At 42.4% G+C, this 22,593-nt stretch overlaps 1 protein-coding gene across 1 annotated transcript in view; it reads left to right on the forward strand.

Annotated features, from left to right (window-relative positions):
- gpc1b (glypican 1b) overlaps nucleotides 1-22,593 on the forward strand; it is a 68,379-nt gene that overhangs the window by 29,469 nt on the left and 16,317 nt on the right. Inside the window, exons 3-5 of the mRNA XM_034887741.1 lie at nucleotides 9,549-9,707; nucleotides 21,474-21,701; nucleotides 21,969-22,132. Of these exons, the coding sequence (XP_034743632.1) occupies nucleotides 9,549-9,707; nucleotides 21,474-21,701; nucleotides 21,969-22,132 (551 nt within the window). The remainder of the gene's footprint in view (nucleotides 1-9,548; nucleotides 9,708-21,473; nucleotides 21,702-21,968; nucleotides 22,133-22,593) is intronic.

Consider the following 22,593-nt stretch of genomic DNA (forward strand, 5'->3'; position numbering starts at 1 on the left):
TATAGATAGATTCGTACTATTTATTACGATGTATAACGTATAGATACATATGACAATGATGATAAAATGCATTAGGGGCTAAATATGGAATCTTGGACAGATTGTCTCTTTTCCCCACCACCATGGTCAGCAATCAATAAAGAAATTTAAACATTCACCAGCAAAACAAATGTATCAATAGGACAAACTGCAATGCTCTCCTTTGCTGTTGTTATTTTCCAAATTCTTCCTTCTGCGCTGCTGCAGCCATATCGATCCTGAAATGTCTTGTGCTTAGTTAAAAACATGGAACTTTGAAAACTGTAAATGCCAAGACTGTCTCAGGGATAGTTAGAAGGCCTCCCTGTTACAGGTTTCTTGTGTGAAAGGGGCTTCTGTTGTTCCTTCCTCATCCTCCGTCATCTCAAAGCCTTTTTTTCAAGCTCCTAGACATCATTGCGTAAAGTTCCACAGAAGGCACAAGCGTCAGTCTGCAACATGTGACAGGATGTTCTGCCTAATGTGTGTCAACTGTTGACACTTCCTGTCAAAGACCTAGATGGTCTGTGGAAAGCTCACCCAAACACACGCACTCCAAATCAACACATCACATTCCTATGGGCACAGAAATGAGGTCAGCTCTCTGCAGCCTGTTCCGAAGTTACTCCTTTCTATTTTGAGATGGCCTACGATACAGTGTGTCTAAGATATGGTTCATATGCACATCAACAGGATAACTTTCTTAAGTGTAACTTTTTCACAGACTTTATCCACTCCCTGTCTCTCTTAGTTTTTTGGCTCACACACATTGAGATTCAGCCTGTAAATCATCTCAAGTTGAGGCATGTCTGTAACAGACGGAAGAAGGGTGGGTTATAGGGTGTAACTGGGACAGTTTGTGTCTGTACTGTCTATACAGTATATATATTGTTGGATGTGTTATTCTTGTTAAGTCCTAGTAAATTACATTCTCCTGCATTGCAGGTCTGTCCGATTTAATCTCAGTCAGCCCACAAAGCAGGACAAAAATGGTGGGAATGGATAAAGAGTTAGGATGACACTGAATAACGCAGGACATGGTTGAGCAAGTTGGCAGGCTGGTTGGAAAGCTTCCAACACCACATCAGCCTCTTTGACAACGCTGACTGTACCTGCTAAATAAATGGGACAGGCCGCTGCCACCATTTAAAGCAGCTGGCTCTCAATCTGTGGTTAAACATTCACCACTAGGATTTTTGTGTATGTGTGTGTGTGTGTGTGTGTGTGTGTGTGTGTGTGTGTGTGTGTGTGTGTGTGTGTGAAAAGGAGAGAGCCAGAGGGAGACAGGACATAGAGCCACTAACGTGTCATGTCACCCTGTGCCTGTCTTATCAAATTGTACAGTTAAGCATTCTTCTCAGGGCTACGTAGTTATCACCACACCAAGCCATGTTCAACAGATTTGAGATTGAGCATTGTTCTAGGGAGTCTGCTCTGTATTTTCCCTGCAGAAGAGGTGTGACCATTGGGCATAGTTGAAATGACTCTCCTTCAACCAATCAGACCAACAATCTGGGGGACGTAGAAGCGACAGCTGCATCAACGGGTTGCTGCGCTTTGCTGGCGTTCGGTGGCTGCTATGTTGAATATAAACAAGGAGCTGCATGGTTGCTTCTCTAGGTAGATAAGCCAGTTTGTGATTGGTTCCCACAAAATTGGGAACTGAAGCAGGAGAATTAAACGTGCAGGTTTCCAGACCGAGCTGCAGGGCAAAATCATATCGCTGACAGAGTGGGCGGGGTTTACCCAGTCGAAGGGCTACGGCAACTTAACTACAAAACCTGTTGTTTTCCATCATGTTCCTTATAAATCCCAACTCGCATGTTCTCTCCAACCAAGCGTAAATGTTGCAGCTTAACGACCATGTATTGTCATGCATTTTATTCCCCTTAACTGTGGCCCTTCAAAAAAAATGGACTTTCAGTTTAGGTTGTCTCTCTTGCTCGCCCACTCACATTCTCCCTCTTTCTCTCTTTCTTGTAAGGTTTCGAAATTGCCATCACTGATCCTTTTTAATATGTAAACACTGACACGATCACTCTTGTTCTTCAGTCTGACGTTCCAGCATCTGGTTCACATCTGTTGCTATGGGAGATGATATAAGCAGGGACACAATCCATAATGATTGTGTTCACTTTTATATCCCACTGCCTTATACTCAAGCCATTTGTTTTTACTTTAAAAGGCCACACCTTTGAAACGAGAGCTAAGCAATTGTCGAAGAATTTTTGGAAAATAGTAATATGCTTGTTTTATTTTCCTTTGGGATAGGGCGACAGACAACCGTGAATGGTGCATGAGCACACAGTTATGGTAAAAATAAAGTATCCCATCCTGTGCTTTGCTCTGCTTCCCTACTCCACTCCATTTCTCTCCGGCCCATTTGTTAACATAGACTGACCACTGAGTTAATCACCGCCAGAGATATTTAACTCTAACCAAGTAATCTACTCCCAGTGGCCCACATCATTACGCTATCACATTATTCCTTGAGCCATTCCTCTCTCTAGTGATTAGCTGCTTAGCCTGTTAAAGCTACATTGTTGTGAGAACCGACTGGCGGAAAAACCCAAACGCAGACACAAGATAGTGAATTCCAACCAGAGTTTATTAGAGACAGTCTGTGATGGTAGGATGCTGTGAGGCGGCAGGGTAGCGAAGAGGAATCCGAACTGTGAGGAAGTGGGTAGGGAAGATCCGAAGGTGAGTCTGAATGCTGATGATCCGTGGAAGTGGAAGAATCTATGACAGAGGAACAGAGGCAGACATGTGTTAACACACAACATGAACCAAAAACAACAAGTCGCATAGAGACGCCAAACACATGGATGTTAGGTCACGGTAGAAAAGCAGCTGGTGATGATGATGATGAGACACAGGTGGGTGCTGGTGATTACGCTGAAAAGGCACAGGTGGGAACTTGGATGAATGAATGGAGACCCCGCCTCCCCAGGTTGCTTGACAACAGGATCCAGGGACATACAAGACAACAGAAAAAACAGACATACAGACAACAAGCAGATTCAGAGCAAGGGACACCTGACAATTGTGTAACATTTGTAATTGTGAATTATCAAAATCTGGATTATGAATATTGACCACCACCTCAATTTCAAGTATTCCTATTGGCTTTCAATTTTACATTTGCGCTTGCATGACCTGGGGTAGACTCTCCATAGTAATGCACCATCTTGAAGTGTGTTAGCCGGTAAGGGACATACAGGCTATACTGCTCCTTCCTTCTCGTTTTCGACTCACAGCTGCTGCTAACGTGTATCGTCGCTTCCCCGCCCCAGAAAGTTTGAAGAAGGAAACACGGAGGACCACATGTATTCAAAATCCAAATTAGGAGTCTTCTTCTTTGCCCAGAATAAGAAAGCAGATATTGAAAAAAGCAAGGGACTGGTGTCATTAGAAAAAAAGAGAGGATGTTGGAGCTGCTGTGGACGCACACACCAAATCCCAACTAGTTAATTATCCTCCGGACGACTGCAGTCTCTTTTTCTTTCTCTCTCCTTTCCATTGGGTGGCGCGCGTGCCCGCTCATGGTGTAAAGTATACGTCTGCGCCACTTTCCTACGTGCACTCCAACAACCACGGCTGATAGACGGCCTTTTGCACAATTTTGCTTTTTGAAGCGTGATTGCTACCGTAGCTGCAATACGTACTTTGAACTTTGAGTTGATTGCGATATATGATCTCAACGCTAGATGGGAGAAATTCTTACACAATGTAGCTTTGATTTGAGTCTGATTCTGGTCAGATCTCCTGTTTAGTGTTACAGTTGAGAGCAGTATTTACAGGTGTTTCATGAGTCACATGCTACAGTGAAGTAGACATATAAATAAATAGCTCTCTGGTCAGCCAGCAGCACAGGTATAGTCATTCTTAATGTGTTGCGTGGCCGCCACCTTGTCTGGCTCGAGGAAGCTATTTATGTGACTTTCTGCTTGGATCATATTACCAGACTGGTGAGTGTCTAGGGTCTAGGTTAAAGCCTGGGTCGGCCCTAGGTCGTTCTGTGTGGGTGATAGTCAGGAGCACCAAAAAAGACGGACAAGTAGACAGACTAACAGCTAACAGGAATGCAGGGTGGTAGCTACTCGACACAGACCATAGTGTTGCCTGTAATAAGCACTTGTTTGTTCGGTATGTGAAAATGTAATGTGTACAGTTGGTGGATGAGACATGTAAAGCTCAAATGCCAAATATCCCTGTTATTTTTCATCTGTTTAACCCTTATCCACGGCTCAAAAGTGGGTGTGAGTGTGGGTGTGGGTGTGTGTGCATGTGTGTGATTCCTGGTGTCAATGGGCATTTTCTTTGGCACTGGCAATAATCCACCTAGCTGTGTGGACACACACGAACACACTCTCACCAATGCCTGGATTAGGCTGCTAATCTCTCAGATTCCACAACATGTGTGCACATGCATGCATGCATGCGTGCAAACCCACACACATTTGAAATGGTGACAGTTATGCAATGTCAGTCATTACCAGGAGCCATCAGTAATGTGTGTCAGCATATCAGTGTGGTTGCAGTCATGCTATTTTGCCAAATGTGCTTCAGAAGTAAAGATATTTACCAACTGTTCACATCTAATGTGTCCTAAATTCCAATATGCATACTTCTACAAGCAATGCCAGCAGTGTCAGACAGAAATCAAATCTGAACTCTAGTCTTGTTAGGTTCACTGGGAAATCTAGCATGATACAAATGTTTGGAAATATCATTGGTCTTATATAGCCCTTTATTTAAAACTACATTCTGTAGTATATACTCTCTAATCTGGCTTGGTAAACCTGGGCGTGGTCACCTTCTTGTTATTAAATAATTCTGATACTGACATAGGTAGAAACAAAAAATAACAGATAAATAAAAGATGCCAATAACAAATAGGATGTACAAAGTACAAATGTAAGCTTGAAATCCTCCATGAACACACTGAATAGTCAAAATCTAAATTCCTTAGCTCAAAATTGGATTGGAATTGGATCTCAATCGTCTTAACAACCGCAAGGGTTAACATATTCTGAATTAATGGAACTAATGTATCAAAACTTGCCACAGGCGTGAAATTGTCTGAAAGACGAAATAAACTGCTACATTGACATGCATTATATATAATACATTTTATATTTTTATATTTCGTGTCAACACTGTTGAGGGGTTGCTTCAATTTCATTGCACAGGTACTGCACTTGTGTTTAATGACAATAAAGGCATTCTATTCTATTCTATTCTTATGTTGTAAGAATTTGTATGTGGTATCCTGTATTTTATTCCCCGTGGACCAGAAAGAAACAAACTCACACTTAATAGTGACACAGTGATGTTGACATAAATGAAGCACAAGGCAAGTATTTTGACCTCTCCTGTTTTGTTCACAGACTCACAGACATTCTTAATTTCCTGTTGCCCACTCCTCTCCCTGTGTTTCCCACCATCTCTAAAAGCAGCTGACTGTCAGTCTCTCTCATGCTTTATCACAGTGTGCACAACCGTATTCTCCATTCCCAGATTTCTGGTTAATAGGAGCCTTCCTCCCTGGTGAACAGTGATAAGCTAATGGTAAGAGAATAGCTCCCCATTTAGCAGCCGTGTGTGTCATAAGAAAAAAGGAAAGAAGTGATGGAGGACTGTTATGGGGTGAAGAGCTTTCCCTAATTTCGCCCCCACGCATAAATTAATTGTTGTTTGGGTGGGTGGTTAATGCATGTGTGTAATTTTAAGAGAGGCCAGATAATTGGCCTGCTCTGTACTGATTTGACTCGCAGAAGGGGGTTGATGAATGCAGAACACCTACTCCATCAATTTGAATATATTTGAATTGATCATTTAATCTGAGCAGATCTTATTTATGTGTGGTTTTGTTTCATCTCTGTGTGCCAACCGCGCAATCAGTTTAAACTCGGCTATTCAGCTTCCCTTGCCGGACATGAACCGTATTATTATTATGACCTTATTTTTCAAGTTTATCTTGCATTCCTGTTCAGACTGCAGGAACCATTTGGGAACAATGGAGACAGGAAATGGCGAGGGCAGGCTGGAATTTGGTTAATGCAAGACCAAATCTGAAATGTAAGGAGTTGTCATGTGGTGATGAAAAGATGTTTTTGTAGCCATCTTTAAGTACAGAAAATGGGATGCATCTGGTAGTAGAAGCACAGTAAATTGGATGTCTCAAGCATTAGCTACCCTCTCTGTTGTGGCCCCTTAGATGGTACTGTTGGAGCCTCCCACTAAAACAGCTCTTCACCAGATTGAGCTGTCCTCCTCTGCTGATTACTCTAGTAACCGCTGGCTAGGAGACAGCCTATGAAGTTTGTATGTGTGTGTGTGTGCGTTTCAATTAAAGCATGTATATGTGTAAAAGCAAGGCCATTGGTCCGGTTGTTTAGGATACATTGCCTCTTTATCGAGAGCGGCTGACCGTCACTCTCGATAAAGAGACACACACACACACACACACAAATTTACACAATCCCACACACACATTTACGCTTAGTCCAGTTTACAGAGTCAATTGGAAGAGACTGCCTTGGTTGTAACATCAGCTGACTGTTTCCAACTAGAAACGTAATGCTCTGTTACTGTTACCTTTCCTATGTGTCCAGGATCTCACATGTGTTTTTAAAACTGCATTTGTGTGTGGGGCAGGGGGGGGGGGGGGGGGGGGGGGGGGGGGGGGGGGGGGGGGGGGTATCCACTCTGCAGATGTGAGTGTATATGGAAAGTGTTTCTTTTTATATTTATATAAAAAAACTGACCCTCTGAGGCTGTTTTTGCCTGGCTGCATCTAAAAGCCTCACACCTCCTACTGTGTGTGTTTGTGTGTGTGTGTGTGCCTCTCTGCGTGTTTTTGTGTGTGTGTGTGTGTGCGTGGACGTTGTGCTTCTAAGTGTGTATTGTTTTTTGCACAGATGTCCTTCAAATGGCAGGCAGCAAGCAGATTGCACTGGAAGAAATGGCCACAGGCCCGTAACACACACACACACACACACGCACACACACACACACACACTAAAACCAGTCCAGGCATTTAAACAGCCGTCCCGGGGGCTGACAGATTGCAGCTGACCCCTGATAGCTCTGTCTGCTATTCCTCCATCAAGCTTCTCTCTCACTCTTCCTATTCCCCTCCCTTATTTTCTTCTCTATTTCTTTGCACTCTCGTCTTCACTTTCTCACCATCTCATTCAATTTAATTTTCTTCCACCGGCACTGACTTTACATATGAGTGCCTTACTCCAGGTCCAAACTTTCTCTCTCTCTTCTCTTCTTGCTCTCTCTTGGTGTGTGGATGTGAGTCACACCATGACTAGTGAGATGGGAGATTATCAATGTCACCTTCTCTGATCTGGGCAGACTGTCCTCCACTTTCGTGTTCAAAGAGGACAATCGCCTTTAATTGCTCCACTTTAGAGTTGGACTGGATGAGGCACTTAAAGGACATTTACAGAAACTGTGTTAAACATATTTATAATCAGTAAAGTACGTGGATTATTGTCATACACACACTGACTCTAAAATACAGCTGAGATAACTCAGTGGATTGGGGCTACGCAGTGATTAACTCGGCCTACAACTAAAGTAAATGAAGTTGACATGCTTGCTTGTAATCGTTGATCCAGTGCCCACAGAAATCATTAGCTTTAACAATGAAAAGGATGGCAGGATCGATCTTATCGATGTCAGCACTGGGTCTATAGACTTGCCCTGAGCTGAAACACCACTAGCTGCATACTAATCGCAGCCTGAGGGACATTAAAACATTAATCCTGTACTGTTTACTATATGCCTTTGTGCAGGCTATGTAAAGCTCAGTGATGTGATATTATAGTACAATATGTTTAGTCATCTCCTATTAGTCTCTCATAGATGTAATTTTTTGGGTTCAGTTTGTTAATAATTTAAAGACATGGCAATGGCCTTCTGCTAAAGAATTGACTGGAAACCATTTCTCATCCCAGTTTCCAGTTTGTAGAGGATCTCGTCAAGGATGACCTCTCTACTCGCTGCTATATGCCTTATCACTAGAACCCTTAATACAGGAAATACGTCCATCACAGAATGTAAGCCCCATTATGGTGGTGAAAATATGTAATCCTATTTCACTGTATGCACATGATAATTTGCTGTACCTTAATCATACAATGTGTGATCTGCCACAGGAAACAGAGTCTTTTTTTCAGGACCTTTCAGGCTATAAAATGAATTTCTGGTGAGGTGGAAATGACTGTGCCTTTAGGTGGAAATGTAGACTCTGAGATTTAGTTAGGTGCCTCTTCCATAGAGGAAGTAATTTAATCGAAATGAAAATGCTAAAACATGCCCTCTGTCTACAAACACTGCTTAACAAGTGCAATAAGTGCAACCAGAGCCACACTGATATGAAATAACAATGCCATCCTATCTGCATACTTGCTACAGCCTTTTTGATGTTTGTCTGCACTTTTAGCTCCAGCTGCATCAGAAGCTTTAATGAATGTGTTCATGTGATCAAGAAAGTAATAATAATAATCTAAATAATCTAAAACCTTTATTTTTTCCTCTTCCCACCACAAATGTCTCACTGTAATTCGTTGTGCCCCACACTACATGATACATTGCATCCTTGTATTTAAAATCAGTTTGTGCGGTGTATTTCACTGTGGATTCATTGTCTGTGTGTGTGTGTGTGTGTGTGTGTGTGTGTGTGTGTGTGTGTGTGTTTGTGTGTGTGTGTGTGTGTGTGTGTGTGTCTAGAAATAGTGAGAGTGGGAAGGAATCTTTAAAAGTGTTGCATCACACATTATCTGCTCCCTTCACCTGCAAATTAACATCACCCACATGAATTTTGTTCGCCTTGGGCTTTGCTGCGTTGACGTAGATGATGGTATTTCCGTCTTACATCATTTCTTCTCATTTCAACTGCAGCTTGACTGACGTTTTAACCAACTTTGAAATTTCCGCATACGGTATTTGGTTGTGTGTGCGTATACTCACACAGGCTTTGCATACGGATCCTTTCTACTTTGTAGTTTGTGTGTGTGTGTGTGTGTGTGTGTGTGTATATTTGGCAAAAACATACCCTGGCATTTGAGTCAGGAGTGCTCATTTAAATTGCATGGGAGCTGATGCTCTACTCCTGCTCCACTGCTCCAATTTGCACAGTTGCAGAGTTCTCCACGTCTTGCCAGGTAATCAGGGGGCGATCACATGCAGCCCTGCCACCTCAACTGCCAACAAGCTGGTGTTAAAGGCCATATAAAACAGCCGCTGTTGCTAATTCACCTTGTCATGTTCATGTTAAGTATTTTATACAGCAGCAACATGGGAACTTTTAATCTCAGTGATGATGAGTGCTGCCTGAATTGACGGAACCTGCTAATGCTAATGCCGTGGTTGTTCTTCTCTTCTTTTCTTCATCCCCTCATATTCTCCATCTTCCCTGTTGGTTCTCTTTTCCTCGACTATTCCTGCCCTTTTCCTCCACAACCTCCCCATCCTTTATCCCCCTCTGTCTCCACCTGTCCTCCTTTTAGGGGAGCACCTGCGCATCTGTCCCCAGGGTTACACCTGCTGCACCAGTGACATGGAGGACAACTTGGCATTGCTAAGCCGCAGGGATATGGAGGGTCTCCTCAAAGACGTTGGCCGATCCTTACAGGCCTCACTCACTGGACAGTACAAGGCCTTCGATGGTGAGTTTGTGCATATGCATTAAGTGTGTGGTTGAAGGAATTAGATTTAAGAAAAAGATAATCACCTCATCCCATTTGTAATATTCCCTTATACAAGGTCTTACACACACCTACATTGTACTGCCAATAGTGGTGTTTGTCCTTTCACATACTCATCCTACACACAGATGTACATTTACACACAGGCTGACAAAAAGTGTAAGAGAATATTATACAGTCTGCAGACTGATGAAAAGCATTGATCTACTGTCACGCTTCAACAGAGGAGGTTGGTAATGCCTTGCAGTGGTGTTGTCAGAATGCCGTGTTTTTTTTGTGTTTTTTTACTTTGGTACCAATTTTCCTAAATCAGTGATGTGGATCCTACTTATCAATACTTTCCTATTTCATTGGAGGAGTTCAGCCTACAGTAGGTTAACAACTGAATAAAATAAGGCTTTACATACAAAGAAAACTATTTCAGTTCCTGACTTCAACTCTCATGTCACATGAGACAAATTATGTTAACATTTTCCTTTAAAATGTAAACCTATATATCATTGGGATTGCTGTGTTGTAGCAACATGCACTAGAGCAAGAGTTTGAATCCCTAAATCTACTTTGAGTCTGCACCACAGCGGCGTATTGTTTAAGCTCTTACTACTATGAAATAAAATCAGACATAATTGCAGTGCTCTGAGTGTGAGAGAAGAAGTGAGAGAGACAGATAGAGGGAGACTAAGAGAGAGTTTTTCAATCTTAGAACATTGGCACACCAAGGCAATTATTTGTGTCTGATGACCTGCTCCAGTTAATAGAAGGGTGTCTCTGTGCTCCACTTGTTCCCCTTGGCCAGTCGGCGACAATGGATCTGTCAGTCGGGGCTCTGAGTTTGGCTAGTTAGCCTGACCTTTTCAGATCACGGTGATTAGTGGCAGAGTGATATTTCTTTACTCTAGCGCTCTGTGTCCTCTGTGTCTCACTCAGAGTCCTTCCTTTTCAGGACTGCTTGCTGTGCAAAAGGTCTCCCTGCCAAGCACGCACACACACACACACACACACACACACACACACACATACGCATACACACACACACACAGAACATACAAATTCTCCAAGTTTATGTCATCAGACAGTTCTTGAGCTTTTACATTCTTCAAGAAAGCACCTCATTTAGCACAGCATGCGAGTAAACAACACAGACTACAGACACACACATTCATACAGCACTCAGCTCCAACCTCTAAACCTCTAATGATGTGCATCCAAAAACTGTACTTAAATACACAGACACACAGCACAAACGTGGTCATTTGTGCTGCTTCAGAATAAAGTAATTTGTAGCTTGTTTTGTTCCTGTGTGCTTGCCGGATTTTTACAAAGTTCTGAAATTCCCACCCTCTCCTCTCCAAAGCGACCCATTCCAGCTATGTTCAACTTTATATATATTTTTGTCCCTCTTTCTCATATCCGCTTGTCTCACCCCAGTGAGCATCAGATGGGGATGGCAGAGCTGACAGAGGGAGGAGAGAAGTATGTCTATAATGAGACCTTGAGGTCTAAAAAACCATCTGTTGTTGAGTGCGTCCTCTGAAGGCGAGAGCTGAGCGATAGACTGGGGTTAATTGGACTATGATACTTTACATTTGCTGCCACATAATCAGCGCAATCTGGGATGATCCAGCAAGCTTACTAAAGACATCCTGTTGCTGTTGAAAAGTGCAAAGTACGATGAGTTACTTCTGTTTCAGGCTTTGATAAACCTCTTATGACCATCTGTCATAGTGACAAAGAAGCAAATTGGTGTTTGGATCTTGGATAAATATTGAGTAAGGTTGATTTTTATGGTGAAAAGTAGGTGAGTTTTTTTGTCATATAATAAAAATAAACAATAATAATACATTTTATTTATGGGTGCCTTTCTTAGCACTCAAGGACACCTTATGGCTGAAGGAGAGTACAGTGACATTGTACCATGCTGACCGTCCCTGCACATCTGGTTGTGTTTAGCAGGGTGTGGGCTAGCTAGCGCCATGTGGCTAAGTGTAGGGTGTTACTGTTCCAGCACAGGCAGACTAGGCCTTTTTAGGTCCAGGGATTTTGGAAGAAGCCACAGATTAGAGGACCAGCCTGATCACATACAGCTGGCTCTGAGTCTGCAAGTGTGTACACTGCATATATGTGAGCACGCGGATGTGTGTTTGTAAGTTTGTGATTTGGTGTGTGTCACTCTTGTGACTGAGTGAAAAGGGTCCTTGTATAAAGCATGTGGGTTGGTGGTTCACACTTGGTACTCCCAATCTCTTCACTGTCATTTATACTGTGTAGAGAGGTAAGAAAGGAAATGATGCAGAGAAGGAAAAAAAGCGGGATGTGAAGGAGAGGTCGGAGTGAAAATGAAATGAAATGAAATAAAAGATACAGAGAAAAAAGGGATGTGTCCTTAGAGCAAGGACGAAAGTAAGAAATAAACAGGTGGAAATGAAGAGTGGGAGAGAGAGAGGTAGAGAGAAAGGGAGAGAGAGAGAAATTAACAGAGAAAGAGAGATGGGGTTACATATGAAAGTGAGAGGGAAAAGGTCAGAGCGGACACAGAGAGTGATGGCACCAAAGGGAGTTGTGTGTTAGATGGCAACCAGGTGTGTTAGACAGACGGAAGCCTTAAACCTGGCAGGTGGGTCCAGCACTAGCATCTGGATTCACTGTGTGTGTGTGTGTGTGTGTGTATGTGTGTGCATGTATGTGTGTGTGTGCGTGTGTATGTGTGCGTGCTTGTACTGCTGCAATATTAACAAAAGGCATGCCTGTTACTTTTGAGAGTCAAATTTAAGATAAACAACTATGAAAATGCCTTGTCATCTAATTCGTGACGCGCATTAATGGATGAATGAGATCCCCCGCGCCCCCCGTCCCTATCCATTATCTAGTAAAACTACAGCCATGGGAACGTGCTTGGCAGAATCCGCCAACAATACATTTACAGTATGTAAACCACTTTGTGGCCATGCAGTATTCTGCATACAACCGAGAACTCCTGTCCAGGTCCCACTGCTTACAAAACTTGAGGTCCTCCAACACCAGGCTTGTGTGGACAGAGCTATATATCTGGCTAAAGATGAATAAATATGAATAAAGGCCCATCCATGTTTCTATTTGATTCTCTCGGTCATTTGATGTTATGAAATAAAAACATTTTAGCTGTGCCTGACCTTTTGTTTTAAGTGTGTATGACCTTATCTTCCGGGCTGAAACGATTAGCCAGTTTACTTCAAGTATTTTGATAATCAAGTCACCATCAAGGTACATTTTTTATTTTTAAAAAGCCAGACGTTCTCTGGTGAATATTTCGGGGGAGTTGTATAGATCCAACGATTTATTTAGTCTTTTGTCGTTGTTTTTGACAAGATAGATGAACATGTAGATACTTAACTTAACTCTTAACTATTCACACACACAGACTACACACGTTTGTGCACTGACGTTTTTTTAGTAGCCAAATGCTTATTGGCCGGTGTGTTCCAGCGCATTTCAGTTCGAGGCAGATCAGTGGTCATAGAGCTTAATCGGATTTGAAGAGTACTGGCTGGCCTGCTAGTCTATGGGTACACTCATTTGCTTATTTATTCATTTAAGTAGAGTTCTGAACATCTCCCAGCTGGACTGTTAAGTAATTCCATCTCCTCCCACGGAGATAGACTGAGGAGGAGCAAACCACGGGAACGGCATCTAGCACTTTCTATTGTATCCTATCCGACTGAGGAAACAGGCCCTAAACCTGGATCAAAGGACAAGTCTGTATCACCATCAGCTGATAGCAAGTGGCAGCCTGCGGATTTCTTTTCCATGAATTATCTGGCAGCTGACTTGGGAGTTCTGATACAGAAAAAACACTGTGCTGTAATTTTGTAAGAAGAGATTTGGTAATTTGCTAGTAACAAGACATAAAACTGGAATACATTTGAGTTTATGACTATATTTCAATGTGTAGTTGACCTGCAATACATTGAAGTGTACAACATTTTAGAGTCACATCTTAGTATTGTATACCACAATACAATTTAGCAGCACCACAAACTAAAGCTTTCAAAATAACCTCCAGTGTAATCAAGACCTTACAAACGTTTTTATTAAAGTTCTGATTGTTTTCAACCAAATTTAGACCTGTGTTTTTTCTTCTGTTCACCTCCAAATCACTAAACCCATTGTTACAAAGAGCAGACACTGGTGGCACATTCTGCATCTGTGTTGCGACATTCCCACAATTAAGCTACGGACTTGATTCACTCCCACCACCCACGTCTCGCTGCCCACCTTCTAATTTCTTGCTTTCAGGGTCACCCCTGATGATGTCATGAAAGACAAGGACATTGACTCCCATTGTGGTGCTTGATTGGCTCATTTTATCTGCATGCAAATCACGTCGGTGGGGACCTGGAGTACACTGGCCTAATTATGCCAAACACATTATTCACCAGGAGCGATGGCGCCTTGGAAGGATAAAATGAAAAAGAGAAAAAAAATAACGAGGAATGTAGTGTTAGAAAGGATGGCATTGGGGCAAGCGGTGGAAAGAAAGAAAAGATAGAGGGAAACAGAACCAAATGAAAGTGAGGGTAAGGAACAGTATGGAGTTTGGGAGGTAGCAAGCTAGGGAAAACAGCTGAAAGAAAAGAGAACCAGATGGATAGAACAAGAAACATGCATGGGTAAATGGTGCATAATGCAAGCAAGGGGAAATCTGAAGAGAGGACGTGGAATACTAGCTCCCACAGAGAGCATGTTGATAAATGACATGCATTATGTGATGTGTCGGCATGTTTAATATAAGGGACCTTTTAATAGCTATCTAAATGCTGGCTGAGGGGCTTGCAGTGCTCCTGGGGCACAGCATGTGTGTGATAAGTGTTGTTATTGATGGAGAGTCAGACTGACACATAAACAGTCTAATGGCTCCCATATCATCATTTGTGCATCCAGAGCGCCCAGGACAGCAGTTGTTTGGTGCTCTGTTGTGTTTATTTATATTGTCCTTGCGCAGGTAGGGAACTAACAAAGGAAGGGCTCAGGATCTTTGTGCTTGTGGATTGGTGAGGGTGGTGGGTTTTGGGGGGGGGATACAGAGTACAGACTAGCCTTGGTGTGCCGGAAATATTGCAGCTCTGTGCCTCTCAGTCTACAGAGAGGATATGTTCTGGGTCCTTTTAAGCGGGACATCTCAAAACCTTTATTTCAGTTAAATTAAGGAGGAAAGAAGTTAGGCCTGCGCCTTTAAGTTAATTTGTTTTGCGTTTTTCGTGTAAATCGGACCACCAACTTACCATTTATTAAACACGTTGATAATTTCTTAACCAGGAGAAGATATAAGTCTATCTGTATATGCCAAAATGATTTTCTGCAATTGTACTTTTTTTTTTTTGGCAAACCGTTCACTACAGCTACACATTTCATGCATGGCCTCTTGAATGTATTATATTCTTTTAACCTTTAAGTGCGTGTGACAAACCTGGCAAATATTATGCTTACAGGTTGCAACATGAAGTTAATAAGCCGTAACTCAGTAGTCTTGAGTCACATGAATGTTGCACAATTCATTCTTGTATAAAACGCCTAATATTCCCTGACATGATTTGGATATCCCCCAAAAGTCATCGCAGCTGCCGCCCAATCAACATGATTGTGTACATTGATGCAGATCGGATCCAGATGCGGCTTAAAATGTTCCATCATTAAAATAACAAATTTAGAGCAGTGTACAGGCTTGGCGGAGGTACTCTATGTGCTCTCCGACTACTCTCTAGTTTTATCTCTTAATGCACCAATGGCACCTTATTTTCTCCTCCTCTCCTCTTGGCATATGCCTCATCTTTTGCTCTCTGCCTCTGTCCTCCCTGCCAAAGAACCATCTAGCTAATATGATCATCCAGCACTTGCCAAATGGACAGATAGGATCAAGGCTGTCCGATATGAAAGAGATATTCAATTTTTGCTTTTGCAGCCCTGTTTTCCTGTCTTACTCCCTCTCATTCTTTTACTGATCTTGTCAGTATCTGGTGCACTGCCAGAAGTAAGTCAATCTGTCATGTTTCTTAGCTAGTGTTCTATTTATGGCCAATAACTATATGCAAGTGAGTGCATACATCTACAGCACACTTAAGCATTCATGTCAACAGTGTACCAGTATCTGCTTTCATTGGTCTGTTATTTCAGTGTGTGGGTAGTGTCATTCTCCCGCAAAGAACCATGTGATTTGAAGATCCAGCTTTTCCCAGGATTACATATTTTATGAAGTTTTTCAGTCATTCGGCATAGTCCCGAGTGCTTTGAAACATTTCCTGCACATGCAAGACAGTTGCTAACTACCAACTGGAGGAAACCAACTCCAACATGAGTGTTCACGGGAGACCAGAGAGCTTGGTGAGAGCAGACAAGTTGCTAAAAGCTCAGTGATTTCTTGTCAGCCCGTGATTACTTCATCACCAACCCATTTTAGATCAGATTAGTCAAGCAGCTAGATGTGAGTTGCAACTTTATTAGACAGCTGCAAATGTTGCCAGAACTGCTAAGCCCTCTGTATGAGAACCTTGAATCTGGATTATCCTGGAATACAAGCCTTGGCCGGTTAATACCTCTGTGTGAGAAGGGAACAGCGAGAATGATTGGCTGCTGGAGGAACACCAACGTCACCTATGTGTCACACAGAATCTCTTGTCATTGTCAATAACACATCTTGACACAGGAGACAGAGTGAGAGACCCCAGGGAGATAGAGACCGGGCACATGAAGGTAGGGGCCACTGGTCTGGTTTGAGACTTAGAGTGAAGAGGAGGGGGAAATACTTAAGAGTAATTTCTTGGTATATAAATGTGTGTGTATGTGTGTGCGTGTGCGTGTGCGTGCAAGTGTTTAATCAGGTTTAGAAGCAGTGGGATAAGTGGACGTAGGAATATAGTTAAAATAAGCTTCTGACATGTCAAGGTGGCCTGGATGTGAAACTCGGAGTGATTACAAATGAAATCATTAACTCTCCTATCACCACGGGAAGAAAGTCATTAAGACACACATGCTTGATTTGGCTTATTCTAAGTGTGTGTGTGTGTGTGTGTGTTAGAGAGAAGAAATAACATAAAAGCAGAATGTGATGGAGGTAGAGAGTGGCAAGAGAGATTTTCCTAATCCAGTGTCACATTAAAGGAAAACATTTGTGACTCATTTTGAGAATATGGATGATTTAAAAGGGACACTCCCCAATATTTTTATGCAAGACACTATTGATGAACTATGTCCCACTATTACAGTACGCATCACATCAGACCAAACTCAGTTGGTCATTTTGCCCATTTTTAAATCGCTTGCTGGAAGTTATTCATTTGCGGAGCAGTTAGGATAAGATCATAAAGTCACATAAGATTCCATTTAAACTTGTTACATGAAAGTAGTGAATTATCGCCCAGACCTACTCAGTCTGGTACGGTTATAGACAGAGAGAGTGTAATATGCTCAACAGACTGTAAAGCAAATGTCTGATATATACGGTATATGTATGTAGCCTATATATATTTCTTTTTATATATAACCAGGTAGACAAATCAGGCGCCCTGTCCCATCATTCCTTCCCCTGGAGAGCAAACACTGGGGGAGAGAAGGTGGAGGTTAGGCTTTGTAGGATGATAGAAGATTGAGGGAGAGTGGAAAAGGGGAGGGGTGTTTGTAGCTCCCTGTGTCTCGCTGTATCATGGAAACACAAACAGATGAAGAATGAGAAAGGTCCCGCACAAAAGCACAGGCGCACACACCTGCACACGGGGCGTTGTGTCATACTAATGATGATCATTATTCACTAGAGCTGAAGGCCAGAGGAGAACCGGACAGCATGGTACCATTTACCAAGATCTGACCTCTACATGTGGTGATCCCAGAGCGCTTCAAAACAGGCCCCAACCACATAAAGACTGTAAACATAAATAGGTCTAATTCTATAATTGATTATATTATTAATTGAAGTTCTAATCGCGATTATGATTCCGGCTCCTAATGATCACAAAAAGAAATTGAGAAAAACGCACATTATGGTTGTCAAGTAAACTCATTTTATGTCTTGTGTTTGGAATAATAATAATATAAAAAAGTTTAAACAGTAAAATCTCAGTTTAAGGTGTTTTCACTGTTAATTTGTTTTTCTCTTTCACTGTTTTTGAAGTTCAAGAATTGCAACATCTTTCCATCAGGCAATAAGTAATTGTGTTCAACGAACGTGATTTCAATTTTGAACAAAAATAGTTGGGATTATGATTTTTTCCTCCCATAATCAAGCAACTTTAACTTCATTTAATGGCGAAAACAACTTCACTCCGTCACCTGAATGGAACTATGACTGCTGGAAGTCATTTCATTTAGCCAGACCTGAGGCAGTTTTACAACAGTACGTGGCTGACAGTGCAGGAATGAATTCTAATGGGGATTAAACGCAAAGCTGCACCTGTCACAGCAGCTCTCCGTCCGTCTGTCTGACTGCCACCGTGTGTCCGTGTGAGGGTCTGTGATCCTCCTGCTGTCTGTGTGTGCACGGGAATGTGTCACTTTGACGTTGTTTCCTCTGTGTACATGTGTGTGCGTGTGCTTTTCTGCTGACTCCTGTAAGTATGTCTTTGTGTGTTGGCTCGCATAAACGCGCGTGCTTGTGTGAGTGGCAAAGATTCAGCTCTCTCTGTACTTTGAAGCTGGCCCAGAGCTGTGCTTCTAGATAGTTTGAGTGACAGGAAACAGGGAAACAATCACGTGTCATCCAGCAAGGAAGTCTAGCTACTAAACAAACCCTGGACACACGGCCGCTGCATGTCAGAAGCATTGATCTCCCCGAGCATTATATTCTAAGAAATGATTCACGCCGCACAAAGGCACAGGATACACAGCATTCATTAAGTTGCCATTTGCTCTGCACTGAGATCTGTTGCTAATAATAAGGAGCTTACTTGTCAGGTTTTCTGTATCTTGCTGAAATCATTTGCATCCGCCTTGTCTGCATTTAAAAAATGGACATGTTTGCCTTTACACTCAATTATTTATGATATATTACACAATTTCAACCCGGTCCCCCATCATTCTTGTCATCTTACAGTCGGCCTTAAAACCAAATAGTTACTTGGTTTGGTTTGTTTCTTCCAGTGTTTTTTTAAACACAACGTACACATTTAGTAACACCATAAAACTGCAACATATCATTCAAATAATTCCTTTATCACACCAAAGAGAAAGAGAAGGCCAATCTTTTTAAAAAGAAGGCTTTTTTGTAATGAGATACCAGAACCCTGTTGCATTTTGAACCCCTTAGAGGTGTACGTACAGTATAGGCCCAGAGCTCATTGTCCCCACATTACTGTAAAAGAGAAATAATCTACACTGACATGCATTACTTTGGGCCTGAACCCAACTGAGGGAAACGTCAAAGGGCAATTAGTTGCACCGAACAAGACTGTAGGAGAAAAGAACGTGACCTGATGTGTCAGTCAGTGACAGTCTGGGAACAAAAAAAAACAGCCCTGGCATTTCCACCCACCGTTTCTTTTATTTCAAACCATGCACGTTTTTGAACATCTGATTGAATTAGTAATTTCGCTACAAAACAATGCAGACTGATGTACAAGTTTGTGCCTACAGAAGGTAACCTTGAGTGTGCTATCGAGAGACTCATACGTTTTATCAGAGTACTATACTGATAGGTGTGAAGGATTTTTGAGAAGTTGGCCAAAGAAAATTATTATTGACGCTTGAAAGGGAGCTGAGAGAAATGATATGGGCCACCGTTTACAATTAAGGGGCCGGATGACAATCATGCGGCTCTCTGATTGTCACTGGTCAGAGCTTTGTAAATCAAACCCAAGTTGGATACTTGGAGAGCTGCCCCCATGTTTCCAAGAAGACTTTTAGGTACATTTCTCAGACATAGTGTAGACCTTTGGAAACACAGCGCAAAGAATGTTAATCCGATGACAGTAGACCGTTTTAGCCCAGAGTCTGTGAAAATGCCAGACCAAAGTAGCAAATAAGAGGAGGCTGGTGTTTATTAATGCTTGGATAATACCATGCTTAGCAAATGTTATGTAACTCCAAGTGCTGAGATTGTCTTCAGGCATGTGGGTCTTGCGACTGTATACCTTGGCTTTTCCATATGCAGTTGTCAGGGAAACTGTGAGAAGACAGGGTGTGTTTTTATTTAGCTTTAAACATGCTGGTGTGTGTGGTAGATGTTTGTGTGTGTTATGATGTTTTTAAAAACTGCTTCGTTAGGGGAATAAGCACAACTCCAGACTGGGTGTCCTGTGTGGAGGCCACAACCTGCTCTTTTCTTGTCTTCTCCCCCAGATCTGGGGTGGTGGCAGTCAGAGATAAGACACCTACAAAGTAAACACTGCTGCAGACTACAGCTTCCTGTCTCACACGTATACACACACAGGCAGACATACAAACAAATAAACACAAACACACACACATGCACCAGATTTGAACCCATTGTGTATGTGGAGAGGCCGAGCAAATGTTAATCCTGAACAGATGGATGGTTTGGGGACGCTGTCCTTCTGCTGTCATACATTTTTCAGGACAGGGGGCCTCATTTATAAACATTGTTTACACACCAGACCTATGAAAACAAAATGTGTATGGCACTGGCCACAGATAGGCTGGTGTTCATGAAAACAAACTTGATGTGTGAATGCATGCATCTTGATGGAAATTCACCTATGAGCAGGGGCGTAGCACAAAATTCTGGGCCCTGTAGAAAGGCATTTTCTATGGGCCCCTCCGCGCATCCACACCTGTTCATTCTACAATCTTTTTGGGCCCTCCTCACATGACGTCCCCTGGGTACTCAGTCCCCCTTTTCCCCCCAGTCCGACGCCCATGACCCATGAAATGCAGTGCAGTAAGTCATCAATTTTAGCTACACCTGTCCAGTCTGTTGCAATCCAATGCAACAGTTTCTTAAGCTTAAAGAAACACTAGAGAACACACACACAGCTTGCGCTACCCAATCTTGGGGATCTCCAGCTGTAGTTCCAATGAGACAACCTGTAGGGGGAGCGAAGCAGGACAAGTTCTCTAATGTTGCTTTAAAACAGTTTTTGTAGACGGTGTGTTATTTTTCTGAGGCTGTGGATATTAGTGGAGTTGCATCCCTTTGGGGTTGTAAATGGTTTGGATGACACATGGAGAACATTAGTGTAGGGTTTGGATTTGCACTCTGCATGCAGCTCTGTGTTTTCATTTTTTTTTCATTTTTTTTTTTCTTGTCTTAGTCAGACATCAACATGTTTCTAGTTTTTTTTCCAAGACTGACAGTCTACCTTCCCATCTGTCTTCCTGTCTGTCTGTCTGCCTGTATCACATACTGTATCTGTAAATCCTCACTCGAAGGAGTATACACTGCACCCTGAAGGGCTGTCAATTCTCTGACATCCCCTAGAGGGACGCTCACATACACCAGCTTTACGTTTACTGACAGTATGAGGCAACGTTGGTATACAGCACAAAGCAGTTAGAATAAAAAGTATTTAGTGTAAAAAATAATCTGTGTGTTTGCTGTATTGGTTTTCTGTAAATATTAGAGACATCTTTATGGCTCTGAGAAGTGCATACATCTTGTGTTAATGACTGGCTTTATACAGCACATAAGTGGGTGGAATAATGTGAGGTTAAGGGGAAAAAAATGGCACGGAACAAAAGAGTTTGCTGACACTGCATGTTTGATTTAATGTGAGATTTAAACCATTCATTTTCTATGCTTGTTTTTAGGTTCCTTCCTGGAGTTGCTGAACCGCTCGATGATTAGTCTACAGGAGACCTTCACTCCAACTTGGGGCTCCATATACTCCCAGAACTCCCAGGTCTTCTCTGACTTGTATACAGATTTGAGGCACTATTACCGAGGCTCCAATGTCAACCTGGAAGAGGTGCTCAACGAATTCTGGGCCAAGCTGCTGGAGAAGCTCTTCTACCAGGCAAACAAGCAATATGTCATAGGTACAACACCAAATAACAACCGAGAGCTACTTCATGGGTTAATGGTGCATTTCGACCTCAGCTTTATTGCCTGAGACCAGTACTGATATACAATATACTACATTCATTAGACAAAGAGCAGAAACTTTGAATAGGCTTTTGACAATGTCAATGTATGTCCCATTTATTCATCTTGCAAAGACTTTGATATCGCTTTATTCAACCATAATCTTTGGATGTGTTCTACCCTTAGATAAAGATTTGAATGAATGTGTATGCTGGTTGCAGGTGAGGACTACCTCGAGTGTGTGTCCAAGCAGATAGAGACACTACGGCCCTTTGGAGACACACCCCGGGTGATGAAGATGATGGTCACTCGCACATTTGTGGCCGCACGCTCTTTTGTTCAGGGACTGGTGGTCAGTGGGGAGGTGGTGCGCAAAGTGTCCCAGGTAAAAATCACTTTCTTCCAACCCCGCAACTCCTTTCTTTTTCCATTTTCTTCCCTTTTCATTTTCATTGGCATCACCTCCGTCCAATACCTGTGATAGGTCTCTTTCCTGTAAAATTATTGTCCCATTTTCCTTCTTCACATGCTGGTTAGTTTGATAGTATTTAACGGACGTGACTAATTGCCTCACATGCCTTTTTACTGGTGTCTAATCTGCCGCAAAGTTCATATCCTCTGCTGTGTGTTCATTGGTATTCTTCTGTTAAGGGCTCCGTATTTATCTCCCCTTGGTGAAAACGCACGCACGCACACGGGGACGTTTTTATCCGTCAGTGTGCATAGTGTAAAGCAGTGGCAGATCAATGTCGGTGGAAACGAGAGGCCTCATAAAGTATGGCCCCCGGCTCAGACAATCAGCCCCTGCAACAACAGTTAATGTCAGCCTCACGCTGAAAAATGTCT

Source organism: Etheostoma cragini, chromosome 12 (genome assembly GCF_013103735.1).
Source record: "Etheostoma cragini isolate CJK2018 chromosome 12, CSU_Ecrag_1.0, whole genome shotgun sequence".
NCBI lineage: Eukaryota > Metazoa > Chordata > Actinopteri > Perciformes > Percidae > Etheostoma > Etheostoma cragini.